This window comes from Maniola jurtina, chromosome 26 (genome assembly GCF_905333055.1).
Source record: "Maniola jurtina chromosome 26, ilManJurt1.1, whole genome shotgun sequence".
NCBI lineage: Eukaryota > Metazoa > Arthropoda > Insecta > Lepidoptera > Nymphalidae > Maniola > Maniola jurtina.
In genome coordinates, this window is record NC_060054.1 from 5,753,566 (window position 1) to 5,777,489 (window position 23,924).

Here is a 23,924-nt window from a genome sequence, read left to right on the forward strand (position 1 = left end):
GGGCGTGCGCTGCCTTTTTGGAGTGTTTTTTTTTTGTTAAAACTAACTGGAAAGCGCTCTAAGGGGGTGCCGTGCGTGTGTCGGCGAGCAACGGCACAGACGGGGTCCATACTTGTATAGTTTAACTAACTTGTTACAAATAACTACAAACTTGACATTGGCTAATCTTTGTAAAGCCAGACGAGAGAAAAAAAAGAGTCTTTAATTTAAAATTAATTTTCCATCCTTTTTAGGGTCTCGTAGGTACCCGAAGGATACCAACGGGAGCCTATTACTAAGCCTCCGCTGTTCGTCCGTCTGTCTGTCAGCGGGCTCTATCTCGTGAACCGTAATAGGTAGGTAGAGGTAAAAAAAAATTCAAAATGGCCGACATGAAAATTAAATAAGTGATTTCTTGTACAATGATACGGAACCGTTTGCGTGCGATTGCGGCTCGCACTTGGCCGATTATTTTTAGCCATAAAAATAAAAAGATGCACACATTCTAAATTTAGTTGGGCGAAAAACATCAGGATTGAAAGCATGTATGTGATAAGTTCTCGACCTTTGACCTTTTTGTTTTATCGTCTGGTTGAATTGATTACCCACTTAATCGAAGCCACTGATCAGAGGTCTAGGTCACAGTTATAATATCTGCAATGATGGCTTGGAACTCTGCACGCAAAAATAATTGACCGCGACGGTCAAATATGGGAACCATATTATGTATTTTGATCAGTTTCATTGACTACGGAACGCAAAACTCTAAACAAAGAAATTCTTCGGGTTACCTAATACAAAAACGCATTAATTGATACTCTTGGACTTCATCTGTGTTGGTGTTGGCTGGCGGGCGTGCTCTGCCTTTTTGGAGTGTTTTTTTTTTGTTAAAACTGACTGGAAAGCGCTCTAAGGGGGTGCCGTGCGTGTGTCGGCGAGTGCCGGCACAGACGGGGTCCATACTTGTATAGTTTAACTAACTTGTTATAAATAACTACAAAGTTGACATTGGCTAATCTTTGTAAAGCCAGACGAGAGGGAAACAAGTGTAAATTAAAAATTTATAACACCCCCGACATAAACATCATTTTCAAATAAATAATTATGTATATCTAGGCAACGTCCATCTTGACAGCTTGACATTTGTCAATTGACACAATATTATGAACCTAACGTTTATGTAACCTTCTTTTCTACAAGAAAACTAGAAAAGAGCTGATAACTCTTAAACGGCTGCACCAATTTTTTTGGATTATAGCTAAGAACACTCTCGATCAAGCTACCTTTGAAACAAAAAAAAGTAAATTAAAATCGGTTCATTCGTTTAGGCGCTACGATGCCACAGACAGATACACAGATACACAGACACACAGATACACAGATACACACGTCAAACTTATAACACCCCTCTTTTTGGGTCGGGGGTTAAAAAACGCATTAATTGCAAAAAAAAACGGTCACGTGCTAATCGGACTCGCACATGAAGAGTTCCTTACCATCATACATAACATTTTAACATTTTTAACCTCCGACCCATAAAGAGGGGTTTTATAAGTTTGACGTGCGTATCTGTGTATCTGTCTGTGGCATCGTAGCTCCTAAACTAATGAACCGATTTAAATTTAGTTTTTTTTTGTTTGAAAGGTGGCTTAATCGAGAGTGTTCTTAGCTGTAATCCAAGAAAATCGGTTCAGCCGTTTGAAAGTTATCAGCTCTTTTCTAGTTACTGCAACCTTCACTTGTCGGGGGTATCATAAATTTTTAATTTACACTTGTTAAACTGAATACATAAAAGTTTTTCGTAACATCGTGGAACGTGCTTTGAGCACTTATTTTTAACCCCCGACCCAAAAAGAGGGGTGTTATAAGTTTGACGTGTGTATCTGTGTATCTGTGTGTCTGTGTATCTGTGTATCTGTGTATCCGTGTATCTGTGTGTCTGTGTATCTGTGTATCTGTCTGTGGCATCGTAGCGCCTAAACGAATGAACCGATTTTAATTTAGTTTTTTTTGTTTGAAAGGTGGCTTGATCGAGAGTGTTCTTAGCTATAATCCAAAAAAATTGGTGCAGCCGTTTAAGAGTTATCATCTCTTTTCTAGTTTTCTTGTATAAAAGAAGGTTACATAACCGTTAGGTTCATAATATTATGTCAATTGACAAATGTCAAGCTGTCAAGATGGACGTTGCCTAAATACATAATTATTTATTTGAAAATGATGTTTTGGAAAACTCAGATACTTTGGATCGTCGGGGGTGTTATAAATTTTTAATTTACACTTGTGTTGTTTGTAAAGTATATGCTAATTTTGCAGGTATTTCACATACCTAGATAGATATTATCTAACGAACATGCTTTATACTAGGTCAGGGATATAAAACTTTTAAATGAATTCTCGAAGCTAATGACCTAGGCCTTTAGATGGTTAACTTTACTAATATTATAATTTTATAATCATTATTGTAAATTACTTAATTTAAAAGTAAATGAGTCATGTTTAGATATTAGAGAAGTGATATTTTATCGCTTAAAAATTTATAAAAGTACATTTTAGGCAATTATTCACTTTCTCATTATATAAATGCGAAAGTTTGTCTGTCTGCTACGTTTTCACGTTACAGCATATCCATCTTAGGCTGCATCATCACTTGCTAGCATGTCTGATTGCAGCCAAGCGCTTGTCTATAAATTTAAAAAAAAAAACCGGCCAAGTGCGAGTTAGACTCGCGCACCGAGGGTTTTTTTGCATTTTTTTGCCGAGACATTTTGCACGATAAATAAAAAACTGTTATGCACAAAAATAAATAAAAATCTGTTTTAGAATGTACAGGTAAAGCCTTTTCATATGATACCTCACTTTTTATTTTGAAAATTTAAACACATTTCAATTTTTTTTTAATGATGTCACTACAAATTCTCGGTTTTCGGATTTATTCCTTTACTTGTGCTATAAGACCTACCTACCTGAAAAGTTTCATGATTCTAGGTCAACGGGAAGTACCCAATAGGTTTTCTTGACAGACACGACGAACGGACGGACAGACAGACAACAAAGTGATCCTATAAGGGTTCCGTTTTTCCTTTTGAGGTACGGAACCCTAAAAATGAATTAGTATGGCTGGTATGCAAATATATAAAAGGAAAAGCTGATTGACTGACTGAACTATCGACGCACATCTCGAACTATTGGACGGATCGGGCTGAACATATATAAATATAGCTATTATGACGTCAAAATCCGCTAGGAAAGGATTTTTGAAAATTCAACCCATAACGGGGATTGAAATTTGTTTGGTCCACGCGGACGAATACGCGGGTAGAAGGGTGTTAGAAAATATAAATAAAACCTAGTCTAATATACACAATAGGTATCAATTTCAGGCACTAAAATGATATAAAATATTGGCATTAATTGGTCACCCATCTATTCACTGACCTGTGTTAATATTGCGTGCACGGGGCCGTATATTATTACTACATGCACACTAATTCATACTAATATTAAATGCGAAAGTGAATCTGTATGTCTGTTTGTTACCACTTTACCAGTCTATCCGAATTTTGACGTTTGGTATACAGACACGACGGACGGACGGACGAGGATAGGACGGAGGATAGGAACGAAGTCGCGGGCATGAGCTAGTATTAAATAATGGGAAAACTGACTGGTATAACTAACTGACTGATGGTGTCTCGTTGTCAACAGATGCGCCTGCACCGCTGTGAAGGCTGCCTCGCGGCCTGCCGGCCCGAGCGCGGCGCTAGGAGTCTAGTCAGGTAATTATGAAAGCCTCAGGTTATTATGATAACCTGGTACATAACCCAAAGAAAAAATGGCATTTTTGGCAAAGTAACCAAATAGAAATTATGAAACTGGTGGTACAGTTTCGGAGCCCTAACCCGGACCCCTAGGGATTATTTTTATTTTAGCACTCACAATTATTAATTGAGATGTCTGCCACTTAAGGGGCATGAGGCGGGCCTGCCCGCGAAATTAAAATTTAATTTGGTTTTTCGCAATTTTTAAACTAATACGACAACGTAGGCTTATGGCATTTTCAATTGCGACAATGGCAGTATCATCCTCACAGTTTTATATAAAAATCTTTACTTGAAAGGGTCCAGGTTAAGAAATTAGCTGTAGTATCGACTAATTCTGACACATTAGTCGATACTAGAGCTAATTTCTTAAACTAGACCCTTTCAAGTAAAGATTTTTATATAAACCTGTGAGGATGATACTGCCATTGTCGCAATTGAAAATGCCATAAGCCTACGTTGTCGTATTAGTTTAAAAAATGCGAAAAACCAAATTAAATTTGAATTTCGCGGGCAGGCCCGTCGCTTCCACCTTAAAAACTAAATAAAAAGTTGGAAATACGCCTTACTTTTTTACCCGACTGCGGCAAAGCCAAAAGGAAGGGTTATGATTTTAGCAGTCTATGTATGTGTGTTTGTATCCAGATTTTGTGTGTTCCACCATAGTGCATCAACTACTGGGCCGATTTTGATGAATAAGGTGTCAATTGATTCGTTGTAAAGGTCCGGGTGACATAGGCTATATTTTATACAAAAAAAAAATGTTACATCAAAGTGGGGGTCCCCAAATTTTTTTTTCTGATATTGTATCGAGTAGGATGACAAATGAAAGAGGATTTCTGAGTTCATGAATATAAACGTACTACAACATTGATATATACCAAGCGACAGAAAAATAATTTTACTGTAGTATTTAAGCGTTCATTATGACGTTCTGTAAAAAATATTTCATGCATCTCTTTCTCTCCCGAAAAGCAGCCAACTGAAGAAAGCGAGACGGTCTCCCTACACAGCACCGCCTCTGAACATGGAGAAAATCAAAATGGCGGAACCTAAGCCACCTACGCCGCCAGACAATAATGCACCACGTATGTATTTTAAAAGCAAAACTTTTCATGACTCTTAGTTGGAGGTCCCGGGTTCGATTCCCGGCTGGGGTTCATAATTTCTAAATTTTCTCTGGTCTGGGTCTGGTGGGAGGCTTCGGCCGTGGCTAGTTACCACCCTACCGGCAAATCCGTGCCGCTAAGCGATTTACCGTTCCGGCACGATGTCGCGTAGAAACCAAAGGGGCATGGGTTTAATAAAAACTGCCATAGCAATAACTCTTCCAGGTTAGCCCGCTTCCCTCTTAGACTGCATCATCACTTACCACCAGGTGAGATTTCAGTCAAGGGCTAACTTGTATCTGAATAAAAAAAAATAGTAGCGATGCTCTCACCCGTGGAGATAGCGCCTTAGGTTGAAATCTATAGACCACTACCACTATCACTTTGACTTTGTTTAGACTTAAGAGGGCTCTCTCCGTCACTCGTTTCATACAATCGTAGTTCCAATTTCATTTGAATATTAAGCAACCAAAGTCCATGAAGTTTTGCAGACATATTCTAGAAACTAATATCTATGTCTGTGGTTTTCCAGATTTCTGTTAAAATATTCGGTTTCAAAGTTACGCGGTTTTAAAACTTTACATACAAATCTTTGAGCCCCTGTAATTTTAAAACTACATAATTTTAGAAAAATCTAAAACACCACGGACATTATTTCTAGAATATGCATGGACTTTGGTTGCTTAGTATTCAAATGAAATTGGAACTACGTTTGTATGGAGCGAGTGACGGAGAGACCCGTCTTCGAGACAGAGTTATGCCAGCCGTATAACGCTGTCTCGTTTTAACAGTGTCTTTAGTATGAGCAAATCAAAGTGCACTCTATAGATAGCCTTAGAGTAAGGAAAATAAATTTTATTAGGTACGTCACTACATCGATAAAAAATCACATTGGATTTCTAAAGCAAACATAGTTTAGTACGTTCGGTTATCCTTTACTTAGTCATACCTCTACACAAATAGAATTTGTTACATGTTTAAATTATTAATATTATGTAACAATGTTATTAATATTGGTGTTAATTTTTTAAGACTACATAATAATCATGTAATAGTCATGTAGTTCTATAAAAGGAATGATAATCTCACAAGTTAATCTTCTTTTCAAGGTGAATTGTGTACGAATTCTAAAAATAACATTGTTTTGTGTGCAGGTAAAAAGTATCTCGCAAATCTTCATGTGTTTAGTGTTTTTTCTTCTGTTTATTATTGACTAGCTGGTGCCCGCGACTTCGTTCGCGTGGATGTAGGTTTTTTAAAATTCCTGTGGGAACTCTTTGATTTTCCGGGATAAAAAGTAGCCTATGTGCTAATCCAGGGTATAATCTATCTCCATTCTAAATTTCAGCCCAATCCGTCCCGTAGTTTTTGCGTGAAGGAGTAACAAACATACACACACACACACACACACACACACATACAAACTTTCTCCTTTATAATATTAGTGTGATAGTGTGATTATTTCGAATACGCACGACTTAAAAATCTATGCGAATCAAACTTTAACCTGACGAAAAGGCCAAATTCGGATCTCTAAAGTCGGTCACCCATCCAGTTACCGACTTGGTTCAACGTTGCTTAACAATCACAATCGATTTGCAACGTTGCTTAGCCATCACAATCGACTTTTAGCATGGGTATAGTAAAGACAGGCTATTTTTATCCCGAAAATTCAAAATGTTTCCACTGGATTATTAAAAACCTTGAAGTCCGAGCATTACGCTAGTGGAAATAAACTCAGCTTAAAAATAGTAGGAAAACGTTGGTTGAATACCAGGAAAATAAAACTCCGAAGAGTTTCTCAATAGTTCTCAAAACCTTTCCAGCGATGCCGTGGTTCGGCATGGATATCGGTGGTACACTGACCAAGCTAGTGTACTTTGAGCCTCGGGAGACCAACCGCAGGGAGCTAGACAAAGAGACCGAGATACTGAAGAACATACGGAGGTATCTCACGAGGAACTCTGCGTACGGGAAGACTGGGAGACGGGATGTACATTTACAGGTAACTCTTTTGTTTTATTATGCCCTGGTACTTGAAGATGCGAAGGTTTGTTTACATATTGTGATCTCCTTCTTGCTGTGTTCTGGCAGCTATTAGGCTCATTCATACACCCACACAGGAAGTCATGCTGTCCTTTTCTATAGGAGGTATTGTGAAAAGGATGGCACTAGTATTAGTCTGGTCGGTTCTACACTGACCAAGCTAGTGTACTTTGAGCCTCGGGAGACCAACCGCAGGGAGCTAGACAAAGAGACCGAGATACTGAAGAACATACGGAGGTATCTCACGAGGAACTCTGCGTACGGGAAGACTGGGAGACGGGACGTACATTTACAGGTAACTCTTTTGTTTTATTATGCCCTGGTACTTGTGGATCCGAAGGTTTGTTTACATATTGTGATCTCTTTCTTTCTGTGTTCTGGCAGCTATTAGGCTCATTCGTTTATACGCCAACACAGGAAGTTATGCTGTCCTTTTCTATAGGAGGTATTGTGAAAAGGATAGCACTAGTTTTAGTCTGACCAACCGTAGGGAACTAGACTAAGAGACCGAGATACTGAAGAACATACGGAGGTATCTCACGAGGAACTCTGCGTACGGGAAGACTGGGAGACGGGATGTACATTTACAGGTACTTCTTTTGTTTTATTATGCCCTGGTACTTGTGGATCCGAAGGTTTGTTTACATATGTGATCTCCTTCTTGCTGTGTTCTGGCAGCTATTAGGCTCATTCGTTTATACTTTATACGCTAACACAGGAAGTTATGCTGTCCTTTTCTATAGGAGGTATTGTGAAAAGGATAGCACTAGTTTTAGTCTGACCAACCGTAGGGAACTAGACAAAGAGACCGAGATACTGAAGAACATACGGAGGTATCTCACGAGGAACTCTGCGTACGGGAAGACTGGGAGACGGGATGTACATTTACAGGTAACTCTTTTGTTTTCTTATGCCCTGGTACTTGAAGATCCGAAGGTTTGTTCACATTGTGATCTCCTTCTTGCTGTGTTCTGGCAGCTATTAGGCTCATTCGTTTATACGCCAACACAGGAAGTTATGCTGTCCTTTTCTATAGGAGGTATTGTGAAAAGGATAGCACTAGTTTTAGTCTGACCAACCGTAGGGAACTAGACAAAGAGACCGAGATACTGAAGAACATACGGAGGTATCTCACGAGGAACTCTGCGTAAGGGAAGACTGGGAGACGGGATGTACATTTACAGGTAACTCTTTTGTTTTATTATGCCCTGGTACTTGAAGATGCGAAGGTTTGTTTACATATTGTGATCTTCTTCTTGCTGTGTTCTGGCAGCTATTAGGCTCATTCGCTTATACACCCACACAGGAAGTCATGCTGTCCTTTTCTATAGGAGGTATTGTGAAAAGGATGGCACTAGTATTAGTCTGGTCGGTTCTACACTGACCAAGTTAGTGTACTTTGAGTCTCGCGAGACCAACCGCAGGGAGCTAGACAAAGAGACCGAGATACTGAAGAACATACGGAGGTATCTCACGAGGAACTCTGCGTACGGGAAGACTGGGAGACGGGATGTACATTTACAGGTGACTCTTTTGTTTTATTATGCCCTGGTACTTGAAGATGCGAAGGTTTGTTTACATATTGTGATCTCCTTCTTGCTGTGTTCTGGCAGCTATTAGGCTCATTCGTTTATACGCCAACACAGGAAGTCATGCTGTCCTTTTCTATAGGAGGTATTGTGAAAAGGATAGCACTAGTATTAGTCTGGTCGGTGTCTGTGAGCTAAAAGGGCTCTGCCTCAGCAAGATGCTGCAGTATTTGACTACCGCAGCGATGATTTTCAGATACAAACACTTTTTAACCGCCGACCCAAAAAGAGGGGTGTTATAAGTTTTTAATCGAAAACTTATTCATTTCAGATGGAAAATGTAACGATTCGAGGGAGACGCGGCACTCTACACTTCATACGCTTCCCCACGAGCGAAGTGGGCGCATTTCTGCAATTGGCTCGCTCCAAGGGGATGGCGACTCTAGTTAACACTATATACGCGACCGGCGGCGGCGCGTACAAGTTTGAAGTCGACTTTATTAAGGTAAGACAGAGAAAGGACAAGCGCTCATTATGCAGGTAAAAAAGGGAAAGAAGGTCTTGAAACAAGTTTTTGAAAAAAAAAAATTGGTTGTCTGTAAAGTCGGTTTACTTACGATAGTTGAACGTGACAACAAAGGCCGATTGTGCTTCTTTGTCGCTCGTTCCGCGCTCTCGCTTGCACTTCAAGCCTTACATGGAACGCCTCAGAGCGAGGTAACGCCGCATGAGTCATGTTTTTTTCGTGCGTGCAGCCGGCTCTATCGAATAATAAGTAAGACGTTGTCACGTCAAAAAGATTGATTAGCTTGGCTTCTTTCTATGATTCCCCAATGTTTATCTACCAGGAACCTATAAAAAATAGGGGGGTTAAAGACAACTGGCTCGATTTAAGGGGATGGCGACCGTAGTTGACACTACGCTACCGACGCGTGCAAACTTTAACTAAGGTAAGATAAAGAAAGAACATGTGCTCATAATGCATGTAAGAAAGGGAGAGGGAGAGAGTGCAGGCCGAACAAGTAATCCAATCTACGGACTTCGTCTGTGGTGGCGTTTGCTGGCGCGCGTGTTGTGACTTTTTGGAGTGTTTTTTTTTTGTTAAAACTGACTGGAAAGCGCTCTAAGGGGGTGCCGTGCGTGTGTCGGCGAGCGCCGGCACAGACGGGGTCCATACTTGTATAGTTTAACTAACTTGTTACAAATAACTACAAACTTGACATTGGCTAAACTAGCGGCACGCTATGATGGCCGGTTTGACGTTTGTCCGCTCATGAAGTTCCGTATTAATTGATAACGACTTTGAAGGAAATAATTGTATTACTTTATTGACGATAGTGATGTGCAGAGATTCATAAATTTTATCGAATGTAGTTTTAGGTTTAGGACTCAAAATTTATTTTTTAAATTGATTTCTTAAATGTATACAAGTGTAGAAAAATCAGTTTGCACCATTTAAGGGGTGAATGTACTTGTGAATATGAACAATTTTCACTATGTGGACAAACCTCTGAAATCGCAAAAAAATATCAATAAATTTTTAAAAATGGAATCTAATACGATCGTCACATAGGATCGCTGGCTAGCACAACTACTACCTCCGGCAAACTCGCGTCAATGCTCAATGCAAAACAAAGCAGTTTCGAATTGACGTTGCTTCGAAAAGTATAAACTGTCAGTGCAATGCGATTGTGATATAGTTTTGACCTGGCTTTGGATTTCAAATATTGATACTGCATTACTGTTGACCCTTGCTCGTTAATTTGGACTCTGTTCAAGCCCTTTGTTGTGGATTTCGTCGATATGACCGAACGTACGCAGAGAACTGTTCTAAATAGTCAGACACGTGAGTTCGTAATACGCCTTCGTAACTATTTCGATCGTGAAGCTCAAAATGGAGGGCCAATTTTACCTATAACGTCAGTGGTTGAACGCGTAGCTGATGCGCTTAATATTGGACAACGAACTGTTAGACGGATAACTAAAAAAAAATATGGCGAGACTGGCACAGAAGAAAATAAACTTCACACACCAAAAAAGAGAAAACGAGCAAAACCAGTCGTAGGCATCGATAGCTTTGATGCCGATGCTATCCGAAGACATGTTTACGGCTACTATTTACAGAAGGAGTATCCAACAAGAAAAAAGTTGGTGCATTCACTGAAGGAAGCTGGATTATTCTTCGGTGGGGAAAGTTCTTTAACGAAGATTTTGAAGACCATTGGATTTCGATACAAAAAATGTAACAAACGCAAAATATTGATGGAAAGATTTGATATAGCGATGGCAAGGTATACTTTTTTACGGCAAGTGAAAGAAATCAAAAATTGGCAAAATGTTGTGTTCTTGGATGAAACATGGCTTAATGCTAACCATACTGTAGGCCGTTCTTGGAACGATGACACAGCAGCATCTACTTCCAAAGTTCCTGTAGGAAAAGGATCGCGACTTATAATTTGTCACGCCGGAACCATCAACGGGTTTGTCGAAGGTTCTCTCATGGCTTTTGCGTCAAAAACCACTGGAGACTATCATGAAGACATGAATGGAGAAAAGTTTACTGAATGGTTTACCTCAATGTTGTGTAGCCTCCCTGAACCATCTATTATAATTATGGACAACGCCCCATACCACTCGATGCAAATTGACAAGCCACCTGCCCAATCCCAAAAGAAAGCTGATATCGTCGCATGGCTTCGTAAAAATGGCGTAGATGCAAACATGAATATGTTAAAAGCGGAATTAGTACGTCTTTTAAAAGAAAACAAACCAACCAAGATCCGATACGTCATTGACGAAATAGCATTAGAACATGGGCACAGAGTTATACGGTTACCGCCTTACCATTGTGAGTATAATGCGATTGAGTTGGTGTGGGCTCAAATTAAGGGATATGCTGCAAGACACAATACAGAACCCCCATTTACCACAAAAAAAATGCTAAAATTATTAGAAGAAGCTTGTGAACATGTGACTAAAGGAGACTGGGAAAAGGTTGTGAATAGAACTGTTAAATTAATAAGGGAAGATTATGAAAGAGATGTGAAAATAGATAATATTATAGAAAACGAACATATAATTATTAATGTATGTGATGATAGCAGTGACGACAGTGAAAATAGTAGTATGGACGAATCTGATTAATTATGGCCTTTTGTGGCACCTTTTTTGGTATCTTTTGTATTCATATGTTTCTTGTGTGCATATAAAGTATGTATATTCATTTTCGTTCAAATATTCAGTTCGTTCAAATAAATTAAATAAACATATACATTTTTGTTTTATTAAACCTATTTAATCAGGTACAAAAACAAAACTTAATTGTTTTTTGTTCGAGAATAAATTGACATTCCACATCACTATTGTAATGTGTCAAACCGGCCATCATAGCGTGCCGCTAGTGTAATCTTTGTAAAGCCAGACGAGAGAGAGAAAAAAAGCTTTAATTGCAAAAAAAACCGGTCAAGTGCTAGTCGGACTCGCACACGAAGAGTTCCGTACCATCATACATAACATTTTAACATTCTAAAAGCCAGACGAGAGAGAAAAAAAAAATCCAATCTAAACACAAGGTGTATGACTGTGTAAACAGATTTCAGTCGGGTTTGTATATTTAATCCAAAAATCCCAGTCAAATGTTTTTGAATTGAATTTCGAATGTTTTTGAAAACATGTTATTGATTGGTTGGTGATTCAAAATGGTTAGCGCCCACTGAGATTTTTGTCTCTGTCATTTGTATGGGATTACGTAACGGAGAGAGCGCTATACTAACTTCTTTCCGTGGATTGAGTTTCATCTCCTTAGATAAATTACTAATATAAATCCTACTAATATTATAAATGCGAAAATGTGTCTGTCTGTCTGTCTGTCTGCTACGTTTTCACGGCCTAACCGCTGAACCGATTTTAATGAAATTTGGTACAGACATGGGATACATCCCGGGGAAGGACATAGGCTACTTTTTTATCCCGGAAAATCAAAGAGTTCCTATGGGATTCTATAAAAACCGAAATCCACGCGGGCGTAGCCGCGGGCATCCTCTAGTATCTAACTAAATGATTATAATACCAGGAGTCTATACGTTTTAGGAGATATTTGATGATATTTCTGTTGTCACCAGGAAGTAAACATGAACCTGTCGAAACTGGACGAGCTAGACGCGCTAATAGCTGGCGTCCTGTTCGTAGACTCCATGAACCCCCAGGAGTGTTACTACTGGGCACCCCCAGAGTCTATTACCAACCAAGATACGGTGAGTTCAACCTTCAAACCTATGGTCCATCCACTAGTTAACTTGATTAATGAGTAAAGTGTGTAACGGGAGCTGTGTGTCTGTGTGCTCGACCGTACCAATAGGGAAATTTCCCAACCGAGCGGTGTTGTGCTCGGTAGCGCCAGCTGGGCCGACGGTAGTACGTTGAAACTTCTATATATAGTGCAATTTGGTAAACGCTCTGTCCATGCGATTGAAAGTTGCGTGTTTCTCCTTGTATTCCAATTAAGCTACCCGTGCTGCCATCTAGGCGTAGGTCGTGAGTTATCAGGCTGGGGTTCGTATTTCGAGCGTTGTTTATTTATTTATTTATTTATTTATGTACCGCCCACAGAGTTACACATTTAGATTAAATACATGTTGTTCCTTAAATTCTAGGGCTCTTATGCAACTCCACTTACGGGCAGTCACAGCATACATTAACATAAACATAAGTCGTACAGTAAAATATAAAATATAATATAATTGCTAACCTAAGGAATATGAAAAAATACTTAAGTTATAAATTTTAAAAGAATATAATAAGATGGAAATTAAATTAAAGTAAGTTGTTGATTGATTGAGTTTAGAAGCGACATCTTCTTGCGAATGTGGCAACCGCTACAAGTGTAAACCTCTTGTAAATTAATATAGCCTCAATAGCTCAACGGGTATAGGAGCGGACTGAAATCCGAAAGGTCGGCGGTTCAAACCCCACCCGTTGCACTATTGTCGCACCCAGTCCTAGCACAAGCTTTGCGCTTAGTTGGATGGGAAAGGGGAATGTTAGTCATGATTAAAAATGACTAATATTCTTTTTTTTTTTTAATTGTACCTAAAGTTCCTTTGTTAGAGTTCCGTACCTCAAAAGGAAAAAAGGAACCCTCAACAGGGCTCTCTCCGTCACTTGCTCAATACAATCGTAGTTCCAATTTCATTTGAATATTAAGTAACCAAAGTCCATGAAATTTTGCAGACATATTCTAGAAACTAATATCTATGCCTGTGGTGTTTTAGATTTTTCTAAAAATATGTAGTTTTATTAAAATTATAGGGGCTCAAAGATTTGTATGTAAATTTTTAAGATCGCGTAACTTTGAAACCGAATATTTTAACAGAAATCTAAAAACCACATATTAGTTTCTAGAATATGTCTGCAAAATTTCATGGACTTTGGTTGCGTAATATTCAAATGAAATTGGAACTACGTTTGTATGGAGCGAGTGACGGAGAGACCCCTCATAAAGGATCACTTTGTTGTCTGTCGTGTCTGTCAAGACAACCGTTGTCTGTACCTTTTTATTTTATACAACCTGTTTAAATCGTTTTCTAAAACGATAAAAACTTGTAAGAGTGTCAAGCGCTTGCCATTAAATAAAAGTTATCCCCCAACTTGCTTGCTCATACTAAAACATGTATTGCTATCTCTTTCAGCCGCCATACCTCGAAGCCTCCCTGAGCCAATACGTCAGAAAACCCTTTGACTTCTCGAACCCGTACCCCTTCCTGCTGGTCAACATCGGCAGTGGGGTTTCCATGCTAGTGGTCAACGCTCCTAATGACTACTACAGGGTTAGTGGTACGAGGTGAGAAAACTTCTAATATAAATAAAACCCCTTCCAGGTTAGTCCGTTTCCATCTGAGACTTGTCATCACTTACCACCAGGTGAGATTGCAGTCAAGGGCTAATGGCTTCCCCTCTGAAATCTTGGTTTTATGGGGATATGTGTATGAAGCATTTGGCATGTTACAGTATACTGACGTATTAACGTTGGCTATGATTGTATTAAGTATACCAATTTGAAATAAGGTCACACTATTATTTTGTGACCTTATTTTTGGCCATTTTTGAAGCATTTATTGTTGTGGATTTCTTTAAAATCCCGTGGGAACTCTTTAATTTTCCGGGATACAATGTAGTCTTTGTCCTTCCCGGGGATGTAAGCTAACTCTGTACGAAAAGTATAAATCGGTCAAACGAATGGGCCTTTGAGTATCCCGTGGGAATTCTTTGATTTTCCGGGATAAAATTTAGCCTTTGTCCTTCCCAGGGATGTAAGCTAACTCTGTTAACTATGGATCTAGGAAAAACTAGCCCATACGATTCGGCTAACTGGAAACTGTACTAGATTTTAATGTTTTTTTTTTTTCAGTCTTGGAGGTGGTACATTCCTAGGGCTGTGCTGTCTTTTGGCGGGCTGCAGCAGTTTCGAAGAGGCTATAGCGCTAGCGGCGGCGGGTGACAACACTACTGTCGATAAGCTAGTGCGGGACATCTATGGGGGGGACTATGAGAGGTTCGGCTTGAGGGGGGACTTGGTGGCTAGCAGGTGAGAAGTCTTTAGCATACTTTCTTTGCATTTATGATCGCCTGGTACTTTTTGTTTACATGTTCTTTGGTCACCCATCCCGTTTCTAAGGTGAATGTCACTTAACCTTTGCAAGAGCTTTATTAGCGGTCACCCATCTATTTTTATTGGGGTCATTGTTGCTTAACGTGGCCAATCACTTGCTTATGAAGGCTATACAACACTACTCTCGATAAACGTGCGGGGCATCTATTGGGGGGGGGGGGGGGGGGGGGGTTGGGACTATGAGAGGTTCGGCTTGAGGGGGGACTTGGTGGGGGAAAGGTCCGGGTGACATAGGCTATACTTTATACGAAAAAAATTGACCTAACGGATGTTACATCAATAAAAGTGGGGGTCTCCAAAAATTTTTTTTTTTGCTATTGTATTGAGTGGGGTGTCAAATGAAAGAGGACAAAATTCTAAGTTCATATGAATATAAACATCCTACAGCATCAAGATATATCAAGCAACAGAAAAACTTTACTATAATATTTCAACGTTAAGACGATGAACACAGTCGGGTTTTAGTTTTCAAATTTTTTTAGATACTTAGAGATGTCATTTATTTTTGGTCACCCATCTTTTTTCTGACTTATGAAAACGCTACATAACCTTTACCTACTAAGCCTTTGCTGTCGGTCTGTCAGCGGGCTGTATCTCAAGAACTGTAATAGGTAAAGAATGAGAGACTCAAATAATATTGTGTTCTTGATTCCAGTTTCGGCCACATGTGTTCCGCGGAGCGTCGCGCCAAGGTGTCCCGGGAAGACCTGGCGCGGGCCACGCTAGTGACGATAACCAACAACATCGGGTCAATCGCGCGGCTTTGCGCGTCCAACGAGCGGCTAGAACGGGTGAGTTCCCATTGAAACTCAGATTTTTCGGGGTAAAAAGTAGCCTATGTTATCTTCAGGTCTGTAAGCGTCCACTGCTGGACATAGGCCTTTCTAAGAGCGCGCCACCAAACACGGTCTTCCGCCTTCCTCATCCACCCGCTCCCCCGCTACCTTCTTCAGGTCATCGGTCCAGTGGGCTGGAGGTCGTCCCATACCACTCCAGGTCTATTAAAGGAACCAAAAGCTTAATTTGCTATAATCCGCTACACCAGACTTTGTATGGTGCAACATGCAGTGATATACATCTCTTGAGGATGCTCCGGTGTCGGGGCGAAACGTGCGTCGAGTGGGATTTGTGTGGTGCTGCGTGGTGGTGCGTATTGCTTGCTGGGTAGCTCGCTTTTCCTGCCTGTTTAGCAGTGGGGGGCCGGGCGGCGCATATCACATGCTGTAAGAGTACAGATTTGTCTGGTTTAGTGGGTTATAACAAATTAAGCTTTTGGTTTCTTGACTTCCGCAACACCTGCTTCTATTAAATTATTATTTGACTTTGACTTTGACTTCGACTTCATGTTTCCCCAGGTGGTGTTCTGCGGCAACTTCCTGCGTGTGAACCCACTGTCTATGAAGCTGCTTTCCTACGCCATGTCCTACTGGTCACGCGGGGCTCTCAAAGCGCTGTTTTTGGAACATGAGGGGTAAGATTACTATAGCAATTACACAGACTATACTTTATCCACGGAGAGAAGTTAATATAGGGCTCTCTCTGTTACATAATCCTTTACAAACGACGACCTCCCTGGCGCAATGGTGAGCGCTGTGGTATTAGTGGGAGGTTTGGAGTTCGATTTCCGACTGGGGAAATTTGATCAAATTTCAAATTTTCTCTGGTCTGGTCTGGTGGCAGGCTTCGGCCGTGTAAGTGTAGGTTGTTTATATGTAGGCCATGTAGGTTATTTACATGTATGATAGTTTTTGATTTATCGTGCAAAATGTTGGAAAAAAAATACCCGAGTACGGAACCCTCGGTGCGCGAGTGTGACTCGCGCTTGGCCGGTTTTTTCCTTTCGAGTTACGGAACCCTAAAAAACAATTTGTTTTCCTTTTTGACAGCTACTTCGGTGCAGTAGGGTGTCTCCTGCACTACGACAGCGCGAACCACAAGCCAGAGAAGCCGCCGCCGCAAGCGCCCGGGGCGCCGCCCGAGCCCAGCTCCGCGGATAGATAATGCAGCGTTTTCCTCACTAATGGCGTTTCTATATAGGGAGTCCCTTTTGACATGCCACAGGCTAAACTGATCACAGAGGGCGCCACTAGAGGACCGGCTAATGTCAATGTCAAAATCAACATTGTTTTTTTTATTTGCTGCTGTTCGATTGCGGTAGATTGTCACGATGGCTATCACCTCTGATTATTATAGATCGTTTCAACGAATAGTTCCTATGGCGTTATGTTGGCTCCCCTGTCTAAGTCTTTGGCACCATATTGGCATGTGAAGACGCAGATTTTACTTAATTTCATTTGATTCATGAAAATGGCGTTAGGTTGGCTCCCCTGTCTGTCTAAGTCATTGGCACCATATTGGCATGAGAAGACGCAGATTTCGCTTATTTTCATTTGATTTTCATTTCATTCATTCATGAAAATCAAATGAAAATAAACAAAATCTGCGTATTCTCATGCCAATATGGTGCCAATGACTTAGACGGACAGGGGAGCCAACATAACGCCATAGGAACTATTCGTTGAAACGATCTATAGTTAAGGTTCATGACACGGGTATGCCCGCGAAATTCAAATTTTATTTGGTTTTTCGCAATTTGTAAACTAATACGACAAAGTAGGCTTATGGCATTTCAAGTAGCATGGGTACGTGCCGTCATTATATACTAATTACCAAACACCATGTAGATTACGTACGATAAATGTGCCAAATGGGACTCGTTATATGAAAAAAAGTCATTATGTTTGACCAGGTTTGCATTGACGCTACTTTTTGTATATTTAGTTATATTTTTTTACTGTTATATGACGTGATATAGAAGACTGTCTATTAAATACGTCACTTAAATGATACTACAATACAAAACTTAATACTGATTCTGATCACAACTTTTAGAGTGTTCGCATCTCTTTCTTACCCATGGAATAAGAAAAGGACAGACACAAAATCATGTCTATTAAATACGTCACTTAAATGATATTACAATACAAAAACTTAATACTGATTCTGATCACAACTTTTAGAGTGTTTGTATCTCTTTCTTACCAATGGAATAAGAAAAGGACAGACACAAAATCATGTCTATTAAATACGTCACTTATATGATACTACAATACAAAACTTAATACTGATTCTGATCACAACTTTTAGAGTGTTCGCATCTCTTTCTTTCCAACGGAATAAGAAAAGGACAGACACAAAATCATGTCCATTAAATACGTCACTTATATGACACTACAATACAAAACTTAATACTGATTCTGATCACAACTTTTAGAGTGTTTGTATCTCTTTCTTACCAAAGGAATAAGAAAAGGACAGACACAAAATCATTTATTCAAAATAGGTACTATTGTTCACCGTTTGTTTGTCCGATTTTTTAGATTTGAAAGATGATATAGTGGTGGTAATTAATTACGTAAACTTAAAACTAAAGCTACGAGGGTACCAAACGCGCCCAGGTTTGAGAAGAGCCCACAAAAAACTCAGCTGGGTATTCTTTTTTTTTTAGAATTTAATTTAGCACTGTCAAACAAAGTGACTTTCGGTGCCATTTTGAACATAGTGTGAATGCACTCATAATTTAGGGCCTTTAAATTTAAAATTCATTTTCCATTCAAACCACTGACTAAAATCAAATATACACCAATAAAATATAGACCTTATTGCTTGACGTTAAGATTTTAAACACAAGAACGACAGAAGCGTGCTATCTCGCTCATAATTCGCGCGTACAAAACATTGCACGTTGGCAACAACCAATAGCGGACGGATGCGCGCTATGATTGGTTGAGATATTTTCGTGCCATTGAAAAATAAGGTTTCTGCGCAGGTACATCGGAGTAACTTATAAAACTTGTACCTACCTACTACCCGAGAAAGAATTATTAAAATCGGTTGAGTAATTTTCAGAGTCAAACAAGTCTTTCTTCTTTATAACAATAGTATGGATAGTTAGGACTTGTCATGTATTGGATTTTTTATTGACGTAATTAATGGATGGTCCCAGAGAGAAAATGGGGTTTTTAAGGGGGGATGGATTATTTATTTTAAGCCCCGTTTTTTTTATAGAAATTAATTAAAAATCACAGAATTTATAATAGTTTAGAAGTGGTAACGGTGTGAGATTGTCCGCGCAAATGAGTAGTAAATGATAGGTGCGTGTTATTGCAAAAACATACCTATTTGCAAGGGTTTATGGTTTATTTTACGTTGCATTGGTTGTTAGAGTTACAAGTGCTTTCGTATTTTTCCTGTTTGAGAGTATGTTGCTAAAAATCGTCTTTTCTCAAAATGTCCCTTTTGTCATTTATCAGAATGTTTTTTTCTCAAAAGGAGATTGGCGAATTCCATAGAGTTTCAGACCCAAAGTAACAAAACCGTGGGCCTCAAGCCCACGTTCACGAATCAAACTTCTCATGCTTGTTCTGGTATACATGTCTTACAAAAAACTTCATCAAAGTCTATCAAATAAAGTTGGGAGAAAAAAGATATTCACTTGTATTGCCATGTAACGGTTATTTATAATGTGTGCTTGTGAATAATTATGTTTATGATCCCCATCTTCTAAATGTATCAGGCTTACACAGAAAAATACTCTGAAAAATATTATTAAAATTAAATGATTTCTGAATCTGAACGGTTTTTAAAATTGCTGGGTCCAATTTCGCCAACCTCCTTTTCTCTAAGTCGTCAACCCTGATGATGCAAGTTACAGCATTCCTAAACACAGAAACTCAGAAAGTGCTGATGGTGAAATAATATTGTAAATGCCGAGTATAGACTTCATTGTCGAATATCCAAATGACATTTTGAGAAAAGGCCACTGTGCGCTGAGACGCTAAAATAGATGACACTTGCCTTGGTATTAAAGACAACGGTTACCATTTCTATTGACTTATTTAAAATTCTGTGGTTAAAATGTTGACGCCACATTTTTTTTTTCAATATAATATCTAAAATAACTAGTGACCTAGATAGATGGAATTCTTTATTGCACACAAAAACACATTTAAAGGAACACAACACAGAAAGAAAAAAACAGAAAAAACAATTGTGTGCAAAGGCGGCCTTATTGCTTAGAGCAATCTCTACCAGGCAACCTTTGCTGAAAGGAGAAGCTAGTGTATAATTCTACCATACAATGTTTCAATGTAATTTTGACGAAGTTCTCATATGGCATGATTTTTAACTTAATTCACAATATACCGGTTACTATTATAAGCCTTTCTTACTTACAACTTTCTTAGAACTGCCAGTTTCTATTGGAGAAAACCGTATGCAAATCCGTACAGTAGCTAAAACTGCTAAACTCTAAATATATGGCTCTCTCTGTTACCCATACAAATGATAAAGACAAAAAGTCAGTGGGCGTTAACCATTTCGAGTGACCAATCACAAACAGACCTAGTTAGAGTTCCACGTTTGAAACTGTACATTTGTTTTAAACGGGGTGATCAAAAAATGTGGCGTCACATACCAAACTAGGCACAAAGTATATTTTTTTGTTTTAGGCGTTATTTATATAGAAACGTGGCGTTCCACGCGATAGTGTGAAGGTAGCTTTATACGCGGCGAAGATTCTGCGACCGAGTTGTGATGTCTTGCACAACAATTGAGACATTGACGTAATCATGAACAATGAATATACAGTGTGTTTTAACTGGGACACTGTGGGCAAATCCAAAACCATAGGAGATACAAGAAAACTGTTTCAGGAAACATTAGGTCACATTTTGTGAAAAAAATTGGCATAATCAATTTTTAGGTCAAGCGTAAGTTGCCCATGAAAATCAATGAAATCGACTAAATTATTTTTGAATGCCGGTCGACTCAGTTTCATGTAAGGATTGCATTGTATGGAAAGAAAAAAATCGGGACAGCAGAAGTTGGTCAAATTCAAGTAAATGTTTTTTCGTACACACTGTATACCTGGATTGCTTACTCGTAATACCTACTTGAAGCAAAACGTACTTATCGCTATCTCACTTCGACCTGCCGAGCGAGAGCGAGAGATCGGATCAGTCTAATTTGATAGTCCCAGTGCGATAGCGTTAAATAGGTATGTGCTTCAAATAGGTACAATACTCGGCAGGAAATATTGTACATCGACCTTAAAGATTCGTTTCCCCGTACGTCAAGTGCCGTCGGTTTTCGGTATTATCACTGACATCTGATATAACCGTTAAACTGACAGTTTAAACAAAGACATCAGAAACTTCGTTGTATTTGTATGTTGTTGATAGAGAGAGATATAGTGCGTACATTTTGAAAAAGAACTCTGCATATTTGGTGTGTCAACTGTCATGTCGAAAGTACGATTAACAGACCGTTCACTCTAACTTGTTTCTTACCGTCATGTTGGCACCATAGTGTTTGCTTTATTCCGTACAACTTAGAGTTTATTTTTGCGTGAACTGCAGTGGTGCCAACATGACGGCAAGGGACAAGTTATGGTCTGTACTTTTGACGCGAGTCAAATATGGAGAGTCCTTTTTCAAAATTTTCGCATATAGCGCTATTTAATAATGTTATTTTTATTATTTTATACGGACAATTGTGTTGCTTCGGTTGTATTATATTATATTTTGTATGGATTGTGGGCCATTTTGGACATTTTTGTATAATTATTATTATAAATAAATAAAGTTAATTATTATTATTATTAAATGTGGTGTTTTATTTTACATGGCAAAATTGACAATGAAATGCATTCAGTTCATACGTAGTTCTATATTACACTAGCTGATACGCGCGACTTCGTTCGCGTGGATGTAGGCTTTTTAAAATTCCCGTGGGAACTCTTTGATTTTCCGGGATAAAAAGTCTCCTATGTGCTAATCCAGGGTATAATCTATCTCCATTCTAAATTTCAGCCCAATCTGTCCAATAGTTTTTGCGTGAAGGAGTAACAAACATACACACACATACACATACAAACTTTCTCCTTTATAATATTAGTGTGAGATTATCTTTGTGTTAGACCATGCTCCCTCAGGGTGCCAGCCAGGTAACCTCCCAGTGTGCCTGGGTGCTGCTGGTCCCTTTTGAAGTCATCCGAGAGGAAGAGCAGTATTCGGTGCCCGTGCACCCCGGTAACATGGCTAACAATTTCTCTTCGGGGATATTGTTGGCTATGGCTAATGACCTGGCAGGGGTGAGGTTTTTCCGCGTGTCCCTCTGACTAGCAGAGTGCACAGTGGATGAAGGCGAAGGCCGGGACGCAGGCGACGCGGGTGGGATCGCCGCCTGCCGCCTTGGCAGGTGGACTCCGGGTGATAGGTCTGATTTCGCCCGTTGAGTCCTCGGGTCGGGAGGCGCACTTTAAACCCAAACCTAACCTAACACAAACCAAAACCTAACCTAACACAAACCCAAACCTAACCTAACCTAACACAAACCCAAACCGCACATATCACAAACCCAAACCTAACCTAACACAAACCCAAACCTAACCTAACACAAACCCAAACCTAACCTAACCTAACACAAACCCAAACCTAACCTAACACAAGCCCAAACCTAACCTAACACAAACCCAAACCTAACCTAACCTAACACAAACCCAAACCTAACCTAACACAAACCCAAACCTAACCTAACCTAACACAAACCCAAACCTAACCTAACACAAACCCAAACCCAACTTAACCTAACACAAACCCAAACCTAACCTAACACAAACCCAAACCTAACCTAACCTAACACAAACCCAAACCTAACCTAACCTAACACAAACCCAAACCTAACCTAACCTAACACAAACCCAAACCTAACTTAACCTAAAACAAACCCAAACCTAACCTAACACAAACCCAAACCTAACCTAACCTAACACAAACCCAAACCTAACCTAACACAAACCCAAACCTAACCTAACCTAACACAAACCCAAACCTAACCTAACCTAACACAAACCCAAACCTAACCTAACACAAACCCAAACCTAACCTAATACAAACCCAAACCTAACCTAACCTAACACAAACCCAAACCTAACCTAACACAAACCCAAACCTAACCTAACCTAACACAAACCCAAACGTAACCTAACCTAACACAAACCCAAACCTAACCTAACACAAACCCAAACCTAACCTAACCTAACACAAACCCAAACCTAACCTAACCTAACACAAACCCAAACCTAACTTAACCTAACACAAACCCAAACCTAACCTAACACAAACCCAAACCTAACCTAACCTAACACAAACCCAAACCTAACCTAACCTAACACAAACCCAAACCTAACCTAACCTAACACAAACCCAAACCTAACTTAACCTAACACAAACCCAAACCTAACCTAACACAAACCCAAACCTAACCTAACACAAACCCAAACCTAACCTAACCTAACACAAACCCAAACCTAACTTAACCTAACACAAACCCAAACCTAACCTAACACAATCCCAACCTAACCTAACCTAACACAAACCCAAACCTAACCTAACCTAACACAAACCCAAACCTAACCTAATACAAACCCAAACCTAACCTAACACAAACCCAAACCTAACCTAACCTAACACAAACCCAAACCTAACCTAACCTAACACAAACCCAAACCTAACCTAACACAAACCCAAACCTAACCTAACCTAACACAAACCCAAACCTAACCTAACCTAACACAAACCCAAACCTAACCTAACACAAACCCAAACCTAACCTAACCTAACACAAACCCAAACCTAACCTAACCTAACACAAACCCAAACCTAACTTAACCTAACACAAACCCAAACCTAACCTAACACAAACCCAAACCTAA

At 39.5% G+C, this 23,924-nt stretch overlaps 1 protein-coding gene across 5 annotated transcripts in view; it reads left to right on the forward strand.

Annotated features, from left to right (window-relative positions):
• Positions 1-17,534, forward strand: part of LOC123878349 (pantothenate kinase 3) — a 41,653-nt gene extending 24,119 nt beyond the window's left edge. For 3 of the 5 annotated variants that reach the window (XM_045925539.1, XM_045925540.1, XM_045925537.1), the window contains 10 exons: positions 3,685-3,755; positions 4,773-4,885; positions 6,733-6,911; positions 8,813-8,986; positions 12,603-12,734; positions 14,169-14,320; positions 14,888-15,064; positions 15,804-15,939; positions 16,504-16,619; positions 17,035-17,534. In XM_045925539.1, the coding sequence (XP_045781495.1) occupies positions 3,685-3,755; positions 4,773-4,885; positions 6,733-6,911; positions 8,813-8,986; positions 12,603-12,734; positions 14,169-14,320; positions 14,888-15,064; positions 15,804-15,939; positions 16,504-16,619; positions 17,035-17,149 (1,365 nt within the window). In that variant the 3' untranslated portion in view covers positions 17,150-17,534. The remainder of the gene's footprint in view (positions 1-3,684; positions 3,756-4,772; positions 4,886-6,732; positions 6,912-8,812; positions 8,987-12,602; positions 12,735-14,168; positions 14,321-14,887; positions 15,065-15,803; positions 15,940-16,503; positions 16,620-17,034) is intronic. The other 2 variants (XM_045925541.1, XM_045925538.1) reach the window with 1 other exon arrangement.
• Positions 17,535-23,924: the final 6,390 nt, after the last annotated feature.